We start from the raw sequence: 17,349 nt of genomic DNA on the forward strand, positions 1-17,349 counted from the left end.
TCATGTAGTTTGGACCTGTAATTGCTTCCAATGTCTGCAGCAGCAGTTTAATTAGATATTAGGAGCCTAAAAACTTTAGACGGGCCCCATACACCTGCAATGGCCCATGAGGAGATTTTTTGTGACTGCTAATATGGGCTGCCAATACCTCTGCTCCATATCTCTGCAGGCTACCACTCATTATCGGTTGATCTTATTGTGATCTTGGAATAAAACTGCTAGATTGGCTGAAGTTGTTCCTTGCAGTCTCTCCCATACAGGAAGTCAGAATATTCCTTTTCAGCAACCAATTAGATATATAACTGACTTGGAAAGTTAATGGTGTAGAGGTCTACTGATCCAGTATGATGCTTTGTGAAAACTGAGTGCAGTGGATTACAGTGATCTCACATGAAACCTTTAGTGATTGGAGATGCCCCAACCAAGTTTAGTAACATTTGTATGCAAAAGTTGACTTGACAGGAACTCTGAATACGTTTTCTGAGAACTAGAAGCACAAACATTCACAATCCTTGTTCCCTGATGCAAAGTAAATTAATATTCTCACAGCAGGATGCTTTTTTTATTTGAACTTATAAAGTATTACAGACAGGAATGGAACAAAGTAAACTAAGTAAACATTTAATTTTTTAATTTAATCATCAAGTAAATACTTGGTGATTTAATTGTTTTTCCTTAATATCTGAAATTGCTTCTTATTAGTCGAGTATAAACTTGATGATTTAATTGTTTTTCCTTAATATCTGGAATTGCTTCTTATTAGTAGACAGCTGAATTAAGGCTGTAACTGGGGCAGGAGCGAATGATAACGCTTCCCTGCAAGGTGACATCTGCTAGAAGGTCACACTGCAGCACCAGTTCTTTAGGAAACAGAATTTGTAGATTTGACAGCAGCAGAAGTGAACTGTACTGAACCACTCACTGCCACCCCTATTCATTCTGTATTGAGCTACTACAGGTGACCAGGACATGTTTCATCTTCCGAGAAGCATTTTTTTTACTAGCGGTAACCACACTGCAATCTCACCACCAGTCTGAATATTACCCAGGTAAATAGTGATGGTAATGTTTGAGGAAAACCCTTGGGTACTCCTTGGGTACTCGGGAGATACTGACAGAAGAAAATTAACAGGTCAAAGCAGATTTTCTCTAAAATTTTGTATGATCCTTATTACATAAATCTCATCCACTGATCCAAAGTTATATATATATGGACGTGTTCTAAAAACATTTCCATTTTCCTTCCTTTGTAGATAAATATTTTGGTTATTAAGTGTCAGTCTTATACAATCATATGGCAGATATGAAGATTATAAATTGCCCAATGACCTAATAGTCAACAGTACTATTTTCATCTTGGCAACTTATATTGTTACTGTCAGAGTAAATATAAAAATCTAATGGGAAATTACAAGGAAAAACAAACAACGAGGGTGAATATTGTCTTAAACAAACTAGGGTTATAAATGCAATGTCCTGGTATGTGTTATGCAATGAACACACTCATTACTTCCTTCATAAATTAAGAAGTGCTGTGCCTCACCTTTTGACAAGTTTTATTGCAATAATAACTGAACATTGTATAACACCTACTGGTATCTTTCTTGTTTTTAACTTTTGTATGGGTCATGTAAGCTTTGTTTGTTTCATGTCCTTTTGCAAAATGACTCTTCCAAGTGGCTAAGACAATGTGATTGAGCAGCCACAGCTTAAGGAAAAAGTGAAAGACCAATGTACAACAGAGTTTATTTGTGCTAATTAGAATAAAATAGGTATTTCAAACAGTATCAATCTCTGATACAATGCAAATAGTAGCATTCACAATACAAAATACAAGTAGACTATATTCACAACCTCAGTTTCTGTTAGCTGAGGGGGTAGTCATATATACATACACTTCTATCGACAAAATGGCTTGATCTTATTTAGTCCATAGAGACACATAGTTGAAATCATCCATATGTAATCTCTTTTTCCCAACGCGTTTCAACATTATGGCTTCCTCAGGGGAATTCGAGAGATATATTTGTGTAGTATCAAGGTAGATGAACAGAAAATTCATTTTCAGTAGGTACAGTGAATATAGCGGACTCATCATAGTTTAACAGATTTGTACAGTTGGAGCTGCCAAAATAGTTATAGGTATTGATGGAGGGAACCAATATTTCTTAAACAGTCAATAGCTATCCATGTACTTGGTGGGCATTTTTAATGTTTTGGTGGAATTATACTTGGTCCATTCTTTACCATGGTTTTGATGGGCTTGCTTATTAGGTTTTTATAAAATGAATCAAAGGACAAAGGGGGAGGATGAAAAGGAGTGGTTACATGGAGAATACCTCCTGCGGGTATGCTTTATGGCAGGGGTGTCAAACTCTGGCCTGCAAAGTCCTTTTTTTGACCCCCAAAGGAATCCCAAATATAAACTGCAGCTGGCCCACAGCTGCATTGAAATAGCGTAACTACTACAATTCCCGGCATCACTCGCTTCTATAGACCAGCGGGCTCTCTGCCTATGCGTGGCCCTGCATTGGACTTATAGATGCAAGCAGTGCCAGGAATTGTAGCAGCAGCGCTATTTCAATGAAAAGGGAGTTCCAGCAGCGGGCCACTCATAGGAATTAGCCACACACATTGGCCACGTCTGGCATTTCCAGCACTCCCCGAGCTACACGTGGGAGCTGCCAGGGGGCTTTTGGAGTTACAGGGGCTTCTTGGCAACCCATGGCCTTGTGTCATATAGCTGTGCGTAGCCTGCTGTTATCCAAGTGATGCCGGTCGTGATCGTATCAAGGTTTTTATATCTAATAAGAAGGAAAACTTTCTCAATTTTTTCAATAAATTTCAAGGTTGGCCTGTGACTTAGTCTAAGTTTTTAATTTTGGCCCACTATGTATTTGAGTTTGACACCCCTGCTTTATAGCAAAGTGCTACCAGATTAAGAATGTGGATGTCCCTTTAAGAGAGATCGCTCTTGTGTAGTAAGGCAATATAGTTCAGCTCAGCTTTGCTGCTGGGCCTCCAGTAAGAAGAGAGGTGGCTTAAAGAACCCATTGCGACCTCTTAAGGAACCCTAGTATTCCACACAGCCCTGGTAAGCAATGGCTGCTCTAGAACAAGAGAACTTTAGGAACCAGCACTGTAGTGCGAGTATTATGCCTGCTGCAGGGAGCTGCGAGGAATCGCTTTTATCCTGAGGTTTGCCTTAAGCTACGTACACACGTCAGATTTTTATCGCCCGATAATCGGCATCGGCCAATTATCGGGCGAAAATCTGCCATGTGTACAGTCGGTGTCGTCCATCGTCCGGACGACCGACCTGCCGGATCCACGGACGATGGACGACAGCCGATCCTAATGAAAGGGAAGGGGAGAGCGGGCAGCAGGGTGCCGCTCCGTCGCTCTCCCCCTCCCCTCTCCATAGAGCATGAACAGTGCTGTATGTACAGCACTGTTCATGCATCGTGCACTCCCTTGTCGTTGGAAAGGATCGTGAAAGATCCTTTCCAACGACAAAAATTGCAAGTGTGTACGCAGCTTTAGCCTGCTATAAGTGCTGAGTGTTGTCACTTGAAAGGAAGTTATTTGTTGCCAATTCCTTGAAATGATAATAAACTAAAAAAACAGAGAAAAGAGAAAGTAATGCACTGAATATTTTGTGGTTTATGTTCCTTATCTCAAACCTGACTCCTAATGCCAGTTTTGTCAGTTGGCATGGTGACAGCCGGTTAGCAAATGTTGTGCATTTTGCGGAAATAGCCATTTCCAGACTCAGTAATGACATTATTGTACTGCATTGTTTTAACTATCAATTACAGGCAACACAATGCTGATTACTGATCCCCTGAGTAACAGGTGCACTTATATTCATTTAGTAAGATTGTTGCACACATAATGATTTGCAGCCAGTGGATGACAGGGGGGGGCACAGTCATTGACTAAAGTGGTCTAGTAACAGATGATGGAGAATGTTTCCTCTCTCCTTCCTGTTACTGTTCACGCTCAGTCACAATAATACAATGATTCCAGGAAGGAATGAGGTGACTTACATTACCCGGCTGTGTGTCCCAGCCATCCGTCATTGAAATGGCAGCTGATCGGCGCTGTGTGTGTAGGTGTGTGGGCTGCTATTTTATATGACTGATGGAAAAAATGCATAGTGCCATAGCCGTCACCATCTACAATACCATCAAGGGAAATGTTACTACTGGATTGTTGTACCAAATGCAGGGCATTGAGAAGGAGGGAGAGATAGGCAAGGAGGGAGCCATTAGCAATGTAAGGAGGTTACAAGTATCCTGAAAACCCCTCATGTGCACAGATAAAATATTTATAGAGATCATTTCATATTTTATTTATAAGGCAAATACATTTAAAATGCTTATTCTGCATAGGTTAAGATAATGGCATACATCAAAATCTGATTGTACAATGGCTGTACAGTCTCTATAATGCCAGGCATACACTATGCAAATTTCTCCTGGTGTTACTTTAATACATAATACATTAATTGATATAATGACTGATTTAACTTGCAATCAACTACAAGCATTTAATGTATCCTTCAAGTGTTCAATTGAACATATATATATACCACAATTTTTATCCAGTCATGTTGCACATTCTACTATATAGTTGCTGGTAAATAATGGCTGGTGAACAAGTCTGAACAAGTTAAAAAAGGAATCCTGATCCCATGATGCAATGGGAGCTACAAGGATTCACTGGATGTACAGTACATTTACAGTCAGTTATAATGATGGGGTGGGCGGGTGGATAGAGAATCAGTCATTGCAAGGAATGGGGACAATTGTTCATTTATCAATGATTTCAGCAGCCCTGGGCTGGGTGTAACAGTGTCATCATTTCCCTTTGTACCATAAACTGCAACACATGAGTGTGAAGCAAATCTAAAGGGGGAGGCTGATCTGAGTCAGAAATTTGTGATCTGGACAGGCACCAGAACCGACATGATCATCTCTAAACCAACAGATGTTGACTTTGGATGATGACGGAAAAAAGATGATTCCATCCTATTGATAAAAAAGAAGAGGAATTGTCAGATGGAGCCCTGTAATATATGTATATACAACTGGAACATATGCATCTAAATGAAAAAGGATATCTGATATAGATCCAATATAAAGTGCTGTTTAAGAAGTTTTTTTTTTATTTAACATTTCTGCTGTACCATACCTCCATTATCACAGTATTTCTACAGATATATGGATTGTTAAGGACTGTCAGTATATTACAGCCATCACCCTGATAAACATCTACCTGTATGGCATGGACACTTCTTTTTGACTGTTCAATGGTGGTCTCAGGGTGGGACTATAGGGCACAAGCCAGCATGGCAACATCTGCAGCGCTATATGTCGATACAGCAGATGTGATTGGTAAAAGATCCTTTCCCCACACAAGCACATAGATCCTTGTGTGGGGATTGTTCGATTGTTCACTGAATGTACACACAATAAGATAACAACAAATACATCGGAATCAATAAATCTCCTAGGATGGTTATTTAATTTAACTGAGAATCCATGTTTGTCCTTATCTTTAATGGCAAATTTCATATATACAATTATAGAACAATGTGTCCAGGATCTTTCAGACATCATTCCTTTCTAACAACATTTATCCAGCATTTGTACAATAACATGTACAATTATTGTCAAGGATCGTGAAAGATCCTTTCCAACCACTAAGGACTGCACGTTGCATCAACGAGTGTTGTACATACAGCCCCTTTCTGCTCTATGGAGAGGGGAGGGGGAAAACGACGGAGCGGCATCCTGCTGCAAGCTATCCATCTTACCTTGCATTAGGATCATTCGTCATCCATCGTCCGTGGATCCGGCAGGACGGTCGTTCGGACGATGGACGACGGGCGCTGTACACACGCCAGATTCTCGTCCGATATCGGCCCCGCGCATATCAGGCGAGAACCATTGGACGTGTGTACGTAGCTTTAGCAATATGCTATCAGCGTATCAGCAGGTAAAAAGACATCTGTAGAATAGCTTTGTTCTTGTTTTTGGATAAATGTTCACCTTTGTTTGCCTTCGCTTATCTCTATTCCTCAGCCCCATTCTGTTTCAATCATTATGTGGAGCTCTAGTGAATACAATAGAATTACACTGACTAAATGTGAGAAAAGCAAAGATTCAGTTTGTCACATAACACAGCATAGTCTGGCACAGCTGGATTAGGAGGAGGTATGTTCCTCTTGTACCTTTATCCTCCCATAGATGTCATGTTAAGATTCTCCTCCCAGAGAGGCTGTACTAATCTGTACACTCGCAGATAAAAGGCAGGATGCCAGATTCTAGAACCAGTTTGAAAAGCATGCACAAAGGACTAGCAGAATTCCATTGTTCTATCCTGGAACGATAAAACGTTCACTCTGCAAGGATATTTTTATTAAAAGAGACTTTTGCTGCTTACCAACTGAGAAGACCACTAGCAAAGGACTGCTCACAAAACAATGATGTATCTGAATTCACTCAATCCTGACGCTTTTTTTTGTGATAAAGCCAAGGACTTGCGATCCTCAATCAGCACCCTAATCCACAAAGTGGACGTCGGACACAAACTCGTCCCATCGGGCTTTTACAAGAAGAAGGAAGGTCACAGGTAAGAAAACCAATCTAAAATACCTACCTGTCTTACATCTGTTGAGGCCAATGTTCTTCTATCAAATTTCCAAGTGAAGGTTTTCAAAAGTAACCTACATAGAGAATTTAAAAAATATAGCAAAAAACTTGTTCGCAGTCAAATTTGATAACATATCCTAAAAAAATAATTGCATGTATATGCAGGGTTGGTTTCTGTTTTTAGAAACAGGTTTTTCAATTGTGCACTGACGAGCCACTGTTGCAACATTCATCTCACCTATGAGACTGTGATTGCACATTTTTGTTTGACGTTAGTAAATTGCATAGGTGACACAGTGGTGCAATGCTTGTTCTAATTATAGGCAGGCAGGATTAATAATAGTAGTGCAAGGAGCAATGACTTAATAACTGATTTACATTTGTTGTTGATGAGTAAGTAAATAATCAGCTTGGACTGGTTGTTAGAGGTCAGAGCGGTGTGCTGTAAATAAATGTGACCACAGGTATGGATACATTTACCAAGGACTTTAAAATAAAAACTTATATACAATTTATCTCTCCACAGAAACTGCATGAAGGAAGCCATGAAGTGGAAAGAATCATTCAGTCAACTTCTCAGCAGCAAAGGTGAGCAAAGAGAATATGTGAAGGCTACAAGATGTGCACAGATGCTATGGGGGAATATAATGCACAGGGAAAAGAAATGGGGGGAATTCTGAAAAGGGAATGATAGGGAGTAGATGATGCAAAGGGATATCAAGGGAGGGAAATGGTGAAAGTGGCATTTAATGCATTAACCACATGAATCTGTGAAATAAAGGCTACTACATGATAAGCATGTTTATTTAGCAAACAAGTGATAGTGTGCTGTGACTCAGATGGCAATTATATTTTACCATTACGGAACAGCCGTAATCATTAAAATATATTTTTAAAGCATGGCTATGACGGCTTATCACACTCTTTGTTACGTTTCATAGCACGTCAATTCGAAAGGTCAATTATTATTGCACTCAATTTCGCAAATATATTGTTTGCCAACTCAGATTTATCATATCAATACCCAGGATGGCATTGCAATGCTTTTTAAACAACGTATAAAGTATTTAGGAAGCCAATAAAAAATAAGTATGCAAAAGTTACGAACTACATGTTACTAGAACACTTCTGGCTTATAATTGAAATCATGAAATAGGATTGTTGGCAAACCTTTTTTAATAAATATTTGTAAACATATCTAAAATATTTTTTTGAATTAGGGAATACTGAAATCTCCTTTTTCCCCATTTGTGTTCCCTTGTCCTACCTGTCAGATTTTCTGTATTGTAGAGTCCACCAAGCCAGGTGGGGTTTTATACAGCGCACATCTACTCCGGTGCTGGCTGAGCACTATGCATGTTTACAAAGTACAATCTTACATAGCAGGTTAAGACTCCATCGCTTACGCGTTTCACCCCTTGTCAGCACTTGATCATACCTATTATTAAGTATGAGCACTGGTAAAATTCCTAAGAGGTACAATCTTTTTCTGCAACATGAGCTGTACTTTGCAAACATGCACAGCACTCAGTACATCTGATTTAGGAAAAAAAGCAAAAGTTCTCCATAGTGTGAACCTTTGCTGTTATGGGATGATGAAAAGTCTCCAAAAGTAAAAGAAATTCCCTCTTACACAGCTGACTTATTATATGTCCCAGTGACAGTGATCATCAAGTCAAAAAAAGAAAACTATTCCATTACTGACAGCAATATTAATGTAATGGGGTTCTAACCCACTCCAAAACTAAAAATAGAGTTTTTTGCTTGATTTACACTTTTATTAGCATGATGGGATCTTGATAGGAAGTTGAGTGTGACAGGTAATTTGTAAAGGGCTCCACTTAATGTCTGCCTCCTATCCTGTCTACAGATGGACTCACCGCCTTCCGCACCTTCCTGAAAACAGAATTTAGTGAGGAGAATTTAGAGTTCTGGGTTGCCTGTGAAGAGTACAAAAAGACGCCAACAGCCAGCAAACTTCCTGCCAAAGCTCAGTGCATATTTCAGGAATTCCTGCAGACTGGAGCCCCACGAGAGGTAAGCATTTATTCTATATTTAGCATCCCGATAAGAAAATACATTGTGCAGCTGGAATCCGAAGTGCCAGACATTCAAAGTTTTAAAGGGGATTAACTCATTATGCTTGTACAGTCCAAAACATTGCCCCAGTGGCTTCATCAGAGTAATTAGCAAAAGCCCATGAGCTTGGAAATATGTACTAAGAGCAAAAGGTTATGTTATTTCAAATCTATCGTAAAAACAATCATATATTAAGATTTGACATAAAAATAGGTATTGCCTGTACATTATTGATTGACTTTTAATAAATACTTTTTTATAATTATGATACTAATGCCTATAGGAACCACAGCCTTGTCCATAAAAAAATATGTATTTATGTTAATGTAGCAATCTGGAAAACGATAAACAAAAAGGGTCATCTATGACTACTATATCACAGACCTTTGTAAAAACCAAATGCTTCCTTAAATCAGTTCTACTATTGATCATTATATAACTACAATGGATATAAATAATCATTATTCCAAGTTGTAGAAACACCTAGTTATAAAAAGATATCAATTTTAAATTTGTAAGTCAATAGTTGTGACTGTGTATAAACCAGAAACAAAAATTACCAAGCAATGCCAATAATTTAGAGCATTGCATGCCTTAATTGGGTATTTGCATTCTCTTAGGGAGTGATAGAGAGCCCCTAGTGGTCCGAGGTGGAATTGGAAATAGAATATTTTTCTGCGAGTTGGCTCTTTGCGCGCCTGTGTTGAAGAGTTACAAATCAAAGAATTCAATATGTACCACAATATAAGCAGGTCTTGTGCTGGGTCTCAGTTAAATGCATGCCATGCAGAAAAATCAGCCTGTCTTTTGAGACCATAAATGTTTCCATCTAATTGTAGATGTACCAAAAAGTGGGTTACAACAGAAGGAATTGCTTAAGTTGACACTCACATTGTATAGGTACATCTAAAGACTTCAGATTGTATAGAGAGTCTAAAAGTGGTGAACCAAAAAAACTGGGCATTGTTACTTGTGCCCACAAAACCAAACTTATTAGTTAGTTGGTAATATTTGTTCTTAGATGGTATGCATGAAAAACACCCAATGTCCCTCAAACTAAATCACATTTATTTTTTGTCTACACAGGTCAACATTGACCACCAAACCAGAGAACATACACGTCAGCAAATTTCTGCTGCCTGTCGTAATTGCTTTGATGCTGCCCAAGAACAAACCCGAATTCTGATGGAAAAAGACTCTTACCCGCGTTTTCTAAAATCACCCATCTACCAGCAACTGCTGACACAGTCATCCATTAAGAAACTAAAGTTCTCCTTCACATGAACAAAGATCAAGTTTGGGAAGTAAGCCACAACATTGAGACCAGAGCTCAGTTCCGGAGATCTAGAACCAGGTTCATGCCATCACCCCAAAACCATGTGTGTGTTGGAGTCTGGGCGCCGATTGGGAAGACTTTAGAGCAAGGTCCATCTGTGTAGATGGGCCGGGGACAGTAGAACAGAGACGGCAATGTATAGGATGGATTTGTGAGTCCTAGTCCAACAACATTTGATTGGCGCCAGTCACCAAAATGCCATGATAGGACTGTGACTGCCTAGACAAATTCCTGTAATCATTTATATTCATAGGAAAACCTTAACAGGATTGAGATAGCATGAGAGAGTCCTTCTGTAGCAGACTAGAACTCACAATGGTGTGATTCCTAGCTGATGTGCTAATGTTTGTGCAATGTGCCTGTGCTGCTAAGTGTCACATCCTCCCACAGCTGTAGTTTTTTCCTATAGCCGGGAGAAACAAGATTCTGTTATTCATAGTGTTGCTATGTAGATCATTTATCAAGTGTCTGGAAATGAGTTTTCACCTGGGACACAATGGATGCCAAGTGTTTTAGCAGCGTCCATTCATAATAATGAGATCCTCCTAACCTACCAAAAACAATGGAAGGAAGCGGGGCACAATGTGTAAAAAATGTGACACATTCCTAGCCAATCTTTTTCCTTTGGCAAACAGGAATTGTAGTTAATTGTTGACAGTATTCTGGATGTGGGAACTGACCCTACAGAATCTTAGATGATAGATGTATGGAAAGCACCGGGTAGTAATCAAAAAACACTTGCAGCATACATGTGTACATATATGTAAATAGATTACTTTTTATGTTACGTTCAATATATTTAAATGTTGCTGGACAGCTTATGTAAATTTATTATGTGGTGATTCCAAATGAATATTTTGTATTTCTGGAAAATACATTGTTGCAGATGTGTTAATTTATATGAAACATTTTAATAATAAATAAAAGTACATAAAAACAAAATAAACGCATTTCGTTCATTTTTGCTAAAATTGTTGTTTTTTTATAATATGAGCTGGACATACACTGAGATAAGAGGAGCTGTCAATCATTGTGCATTGGTAAGACCATATAAATCATAAGGTACTGGTGGATTGGGACTTAGAGCAGCAGATCATACCAAGCATCTAAATGAACTAATTATGGTTATCTTTAACGCTTTTTTATTTAACATAAATTTAAAACAAATATCAACCTATATATATATATTTAGCTTAACAGTCCTTTGCATCAAAGTAAAACTTTCTGTATCCCATTGACCATCTATAGTAACTATTGGCAATAGAAAGCATTACCAATAATTTAGAGCATTGCTTGCCTTATTTGGCAATTTGTAATTCTTAAGGTGTGATAAAGAACACCTGTAGTGGTCAAAGGTGGATTTGGAAATAATATATAGTAGAATTGCTCTATTTTCATCTGGGGCTAGTAACACAAGGGTACTGTAGCTATAGAGGACCAGTATTCCCTGCTTCGTACAGGAAGTGTGTTAGAATTACAAAACACCTATGTAGCATGGAGGGAGTAATTTAGTAGTCAACATATCTGAACTGGACATGGTTGAAAACAGTGCTTGGGATTTGCAGCTCAGCTCAGACAGAGTTTACAGAAAGTATGGCGCATGCTGGATTTTTTTTGGCTAGATCAACAAGTATTTTTTTGTATCTGCAGCTATTTTGAAGAGGCAACAAATAAGAGATTGTATCTATGCATTAATCAATGTCATAGCACAGTGAGAGGAAATTTTGCAAGAATTGGGGTAGAAGGTGCAAGACAAATCCCCTAGTAAACAAAAGCTCCCTTTATGTGACTGGGATACAACAGCTGAATTAACACGGTGCTGCCAGAAACAGCACATTCCTGTTTTTTTTAAACAGAATGCATTAAGAGGAATAGGGCCTGTGCCCCCCTTCCTTTCTTGGTTGTGGATCCATATGAAGCTTAGCCAGACATCATCACTTCTGCAGTCAGGGAATACTGTACATCATACCTCCTGCTGTGTATGTGTTCTTTGTTCTGTGTATGTACATATTACTTGATTTTCACCATATTTTCAATGCTTGCACTTTTCTTTCCCTGGTCCTGCAGTTCTTTTATGTATCTGGAAATTATTATTATTTGCTTTTTTATACAACACATAATTTAAACAAGTGGGAAGACTGAGCTAATCATAGATATCTGCAATCTACTGCCTATGAAACATATCACCCAGCATTTGTGTCTCATTTATGTAATATGCACAAAGTTAGAGGAGCAAAAAAAGACATCAAGGGGCAAAAATATGGAGAAGTGTATCCACAGATATTCTTGTGTCTAATACAACGCTGAGCTTCTCCACTTAATGACACGACAGTCCTCAAGTCTAGAAACAAAATAAATGCACTTTACTGCACATTGGCACGCTTTACATAACGTGTTGGGGGAACAAAAATAAATAAAGAATTAAACTGAGCTAAACTGAAAACAAAAGACCTCCAAAAAGTAAAAAAAAAAAAAAAAAGATTCTCCTTGCTACCAGCAATGTTTTATAAGAATGGGTTTACTGCAAGTCTATAGTAGTGTACTTGCTGTACATTGTACAGCTATAGAATGTGTTGCTGTACATTGTTAACCATGTTTTCTAATACAAAACAACACAACCCATGGTATTGTGTTACTATGCAGTGTAGTACACTGCAACACAGATCTGTTGGTAAGACACATTGGGGTACCATTAGGAATAATTAGCACAGAGGGGTACCAGTGTGCGTTCCATGTATGTCCATGCCTTGTAGTAATGCAGGCAGTGGTGAGTGGTGCCACACTGTACAAATGAAAGCCAGGCCTTATTGTAGACTGTCAGTGGTATCCACACTGGGCATTGCACATCCCGCCTCTTAAGCTGCATACACACGTGCAATTCTTGTCGTTGGAAAGGATCTTTCACTATCCTTTCCAACGATAAGAAAGGCACGATGCATGAACGAGTGCTGTACACACGCCAGATTCAAGCCCGATATCCGCCTGAGCCGATTATCAGTCGAGAAAAATTTGCTGTGTGTACATAGCTTTACAGATGCTGGAAATTATGCCCGGTGCTGAAACTTTGTGGGTAAGTCACATCATCAGAGACAAATAATCGCAGTGGCGTTGACTGAGACTGAGGATGTTGCATTGTTGGCAGAGTGCTGTGCATACTTTCAGAATATAGCAAAAGTTTACCCACCTAAACACTGATATAGTGTAACTCCTGGAACAAAGGAAGACTTCCCAGCTAGATCTAAACAGGCAACTACTCATTTAAATGCAGGATCGATGCTGGGGTTAAATGTCTATTTAGGTCTAGCAGGGTTGTAAAAGGGGTTTCAATTATCTTATTCCCTTGCCTACAGCCTCTCTCTTGAAGCCTGTGGTCTTGCAATGGTCTGGTACTGTAGGGGCCCACCCACTACCCACAGCGCCAGATGGAAGAACAGTTTGCTGGCTGTTGGGCAAATGAGATATAAGATAAATTAGCTTGATCTTTACAGACAAAATGTCACTCTGGGCAAATATACTCTCAGTTGGAGCCCTGTAGAAGGAGGAAGCCCAGGGCAATTGCCCAGCTTGCCCCACCCCAAAACCAGCATGTGGGATTCTATTGTGTACTATGCTGTTCTTTTCTTACTCAATTAAAAACAAAGTTTACTTACATAGTTAATTAGCTGTGTTGGTGGCCCAAGTGTCAGTCCTTGCTCATATGACAGTGCTTAGGTCAAATAATTGGCTAATAACTCCATGCACCATAATGCATAAAAGGTCACATGCTCTGCCATACTGAGCTCTAAGACTATTGCTGGGTTTCACCATCTAGATTGTGATGTCAGTGGTCCTAGTAATTATTAATAAACAGTTTTTTTTAAAGCGCCAACATATTACGTGGTGCTGTACATTAAATAGGATTAGAATAAGAGCTAATTCACACTGGTATTGAGGTTGCTGTGCATTTAATGCTTCCTCAAGCCAGAAACTGCTTCAGTCTGGGAAGACTTTACAAGTAGCCCCATAATGGCTGGCAAGGTCCTAGCTGTGGGGAGACACGTGAAATTGTGCAATAGTGAGGCAGATGTGAACCTGCCATAAGGTCCCTTCCAGGCTTTCTATTGAAAACAACCACTGTTTGCCACTTCCAGCTGCCTCTCTTTAATACTGTGTTTTTTACCTTGGGGTTGTTGTGTCAGCTGCAGTTCAACTGCAACTTCACTCAACCTCCGTGTCATGTGGTGGAGCATGCTTTTGGTTGACGATGTATTTCACTGGGGTTCAATGTTTTCAGGTTGATTTAGAAAGATGAATTCTGTGCCATCGCAGTCCTCCAGCAGCAACCACAACCATGTTCAACTCCTTTCCCACTGTTGTGAACTGCGGTTAAAGGCAGATTCATTCAAGTCCATGAAAGCAGCTGGGCACTTAAGGGCAGTTAGAAGCAACCAAAATTCAACACAACCACCTGCACAAAGTGGTTCAATTTCAGCATGGATTTGCATGTAGCTGCAATTATAGTGGATCATGGCACTATTTTTTTGAAAACAAGTCACTTCTGGTTGAGTAGTTGCTTTTCTATCTCTGAAGTCAGCTTGTATGAGGATCTAGTGCAGCCTTTATAACATAGGGAAACCCCAGAAAACCATGCTGTAATTATTATATCCCCAGCTCACAGTACATTAGCATGGTGGTCAATAGGAAGAATGCCTCTTACATAGCTGGCCATTGGGAAGAATATCAGATAACCAAAAAGATTTTGGCTTTGGTAAAGACCAGAGAGGTACAAATTGCTCATTGCACGAGGAACCCCAAGCAACCTCTGGAGGAACCCTAGGGTTTAATGGAACCCAGTTGGAAAAACATTGATCTAGTGTGACTTAAATAGGTTTCAGAGCTTTATACTTGGCTGCTCAAATTGCTGATCTTGGAATACAACTCATCTTTGCTTAGTGCAGCATGAAATGACTGCTTGTGTGTTCCAGCAATTCATGTACACTTGTATTCTGCTGCCATATAGAATTACAAGGCCAGTTTGAAATGTCTTCACTGGCATGTTTTTTTAGACCAGAGAATAGGGTGTATTTTAAGGAATTGTAAAGTGTTTTTCAGTATACATTGTCCAGCAAAATAATAGTGACACACTCTAAAATTATTTTGGACTGCCTTTAGCTTTGATTATGGCACGGATTTGTTATGGTATCGCTTCATTAGCTTATGCAATGTCATAACATTCATTTCAGTATGGAGTTGCATACAGTTTTCACCTAGATTTTGTTTTGATGATGGGAGAGTCAGAATGGCAAGAAATCCAAAATCCCAAGGGTTCTTATTGGGATTAAGGTCTGTACTCTGTGGTGGCCATTCCATGTGTCAATATGTGTCTTCCTAAACCCCTTATTACCAATGTGTGTTTGATATATCATGGCATTGTCATCCTAGAAAGTGTACATACCTTCAAGGAAAAAAAGACCCATTGAGGGGAAAACCTGGTCATTCAGTAAATTGGCACATAACATTGCCATAACCTATACCTCTAGAACTGAAACATCCCCGGATCATAACACTGCCCCCACAGGGTTTGGGACAATCAGTGTAAATGTTCAATATTTCCACTAAGCAGTTGGAGTTCTAGGCTATTTTCACTTGCCTGTTGTTGATAGGGTTCAATAGCTGAAATTCAAATTTTTGTTGGTCCATACTGGTGACTGTATTTGAAGCACAAAAATATAGATTTGCCTTCTACATGACGTGTTACAAAAATTTAGATCCGTATTCTTGCTTAATAACTGCTGACATAATCAGTCTGTGGTGTTTCAGTCTGAATAGGCCGACAGACTTGGAAAAGTCTGTCGACAGACTTGGAGAGGAAAAGTCAAGCACAATTGCTATGCAGCAGTAAGCCAGGAGAATGAATAAGATGTATTGGGCACTATTTATAAAACAGCAAATCAGACGCTCTCAAAGATTTTCTTGTGGGAATCTTCCAGGTTCATGTGTTTCAATAGCAGTAATTACAAGGGAATGTTAGATTCCGTTATATAAACAGAGCCCCATGTGTCCTTGTTATTTCTGTCTGTAAAATGAATTATCCAACAATGCTACCCCTTTTCCAGCTATCTTCTGTGAAATACCAAACTATCCCCGGTGTAATTAGGATAAGGAAGGAGGGTGTTTGTAATCAGTTAATTTCTTAAATATAAGACACCTGGGTGTGAGGCTCTGGTTCCTCTTGGTTTTAAAGTTCAATAAGAAATACATATTCAGTAAAGCTCATTAGCTCTATTTATTCTGGCACTCTCCCTTTATCATGGTTTACAGGAATAGGAAATTAAGGGTCTTTATGATAAAATCAAATGTGTTGAAAATGATTAGATGGAAGCATAGAAATCTAGTTGATATCCACACTGAGGGTCTGTAGTTATGGTCATACGTGAGATGGAATGTCATTTAAAACCAATAAAGAAAGGGGTGTCACCTGTGCAAGAATTGCTATCCTAACTTAGGAGTCTTTAGCTATGCTTAGGGCCTGTAGCTATGTTTAGACCATCATATGTGGGATGGGGCATTGTTTAAAAACAATGAAGAATGTGGTGTCACCAGTAAAAAAAAGGGGGGACTTCTAGATAACATCCTTGTTTAGGGTCATTTGCTATGTTCAGAAAGTAAATTGTGGCATGCCTTATATAAGGTTATTTTTGACTTCTGATGTCTTGAGTAAATAGTTGCCATAAAGATGAAAGGGTGCACACACAGTAAAAAGGTAATTTATGGCCTTTAAACAACTCCATGAGCCCTTCAGGATGCCATAAGGTCATCAGGATCACTTGATAGAGCCCATAGTTGCCCAAATGTGACAGAAAAACCTTTTGCAAAAAAAGGTAATATTAAACCAAATCCAAAAGTTTTCATTACACTCTACAGCATTGGACACTTTAGGATAATCCTCATCACTACAGAATCCAGCAGTAATGTAGAGATTAAAGGATGGAGTCAGGGCAAGGGACATTTGTCAGTGTCTGACATATTCTGTAGAGTTGGAATAAAAGTTAATTGGAAGATATGGGCTGACAGAAAGGTGAGTATACAATAAGAGCTCTTCTATTGGAGGACACATTATTTTTCCATGTGACTGAGTCTTTTCAAACCCACTTGCAGCAGCTTGTAGGATAGTCACGTGTATCATAGAAATTTTGGTCACAGCTCTAACAGTAGCTGTCCTTAGATCTTCATTAAACTCCCTTAACAAGTGAATTTACGTCTTTATTATTAATAGTGGTATTTAGGTACTGCTAA

General features: G+C 39.1%; 2 protein-coding genes across 2 annotated transcripts in view; one reads left to right on the top strand and one right to left on the bottom strand.

Moving 5' to 3' along the window:
* Positions 1-17,349, bottom strand: part of LOC140336204 (regulator of G-protein signaling protein-like) — a 34,888-nt gene that overhangs the window by 5,877 nt on the left and 11,662 nt on the right. The gene's annotated exons all lie outside the window — the stretch shown is intronic.
* RGS16 (regulator of G protein signaling 16) lies at positions 5,964-11,020 on the top strand. Its single transcript, XM_072419793.1, has 4 exons — positions 5,964-6,639; positions 7,186-7,247; positions 8,530-8,696; positions 9,825-11,020. Exons 1-4 carry the CDS (start codon positions 6,491-6,493, stop codon positions 10,020-10,022), a joined length of 576 nt encoding a protein of 191 aa, XP_072275894.1. The 5' UTR covers positions 5,964-6,490; the 3' UTR covers positions 10,023-11,020.

The sequence above is a fragment of the Pyxicephalus adspersus genome, chromosome 8, assembly GCF_032062135.1.
Source record: "Pyxicephalus adspersus chromosome 8, UCB_Pads_2.0, whole genome shotgun sequence".
NCBI classification, from domain to species: domain Eukaryota; kingdom Metazoa; phylum Chordata; class Amphibia; order Anura; family Pyxicephalidae; genus Pyxicephalus; species Pyxicephalus adspersus.

Coding starts and splice junctions, on each gene's coding strand:
- RGS16 (XM_072419793.1), top strand. CDS start 6,491: ATGATGTATCTGAATTCACTCAATCCTGACGCTTTTTTTTGTGATAAA. Junction 7,248..8,529: donor TCAACTTCTCAGCAGCAAAG/GTGAGCAAAGAG, acceptor TCCTGTCTACAG/ATGGACTCACCGCCTTCCGC. Junction 8,697..9,824: donor AGACTGGAGCCCCACGAGAG/GTAAGCATTTAT, acceptor TTGTCTACACAG/GTCAACATTGACCACCAAAC.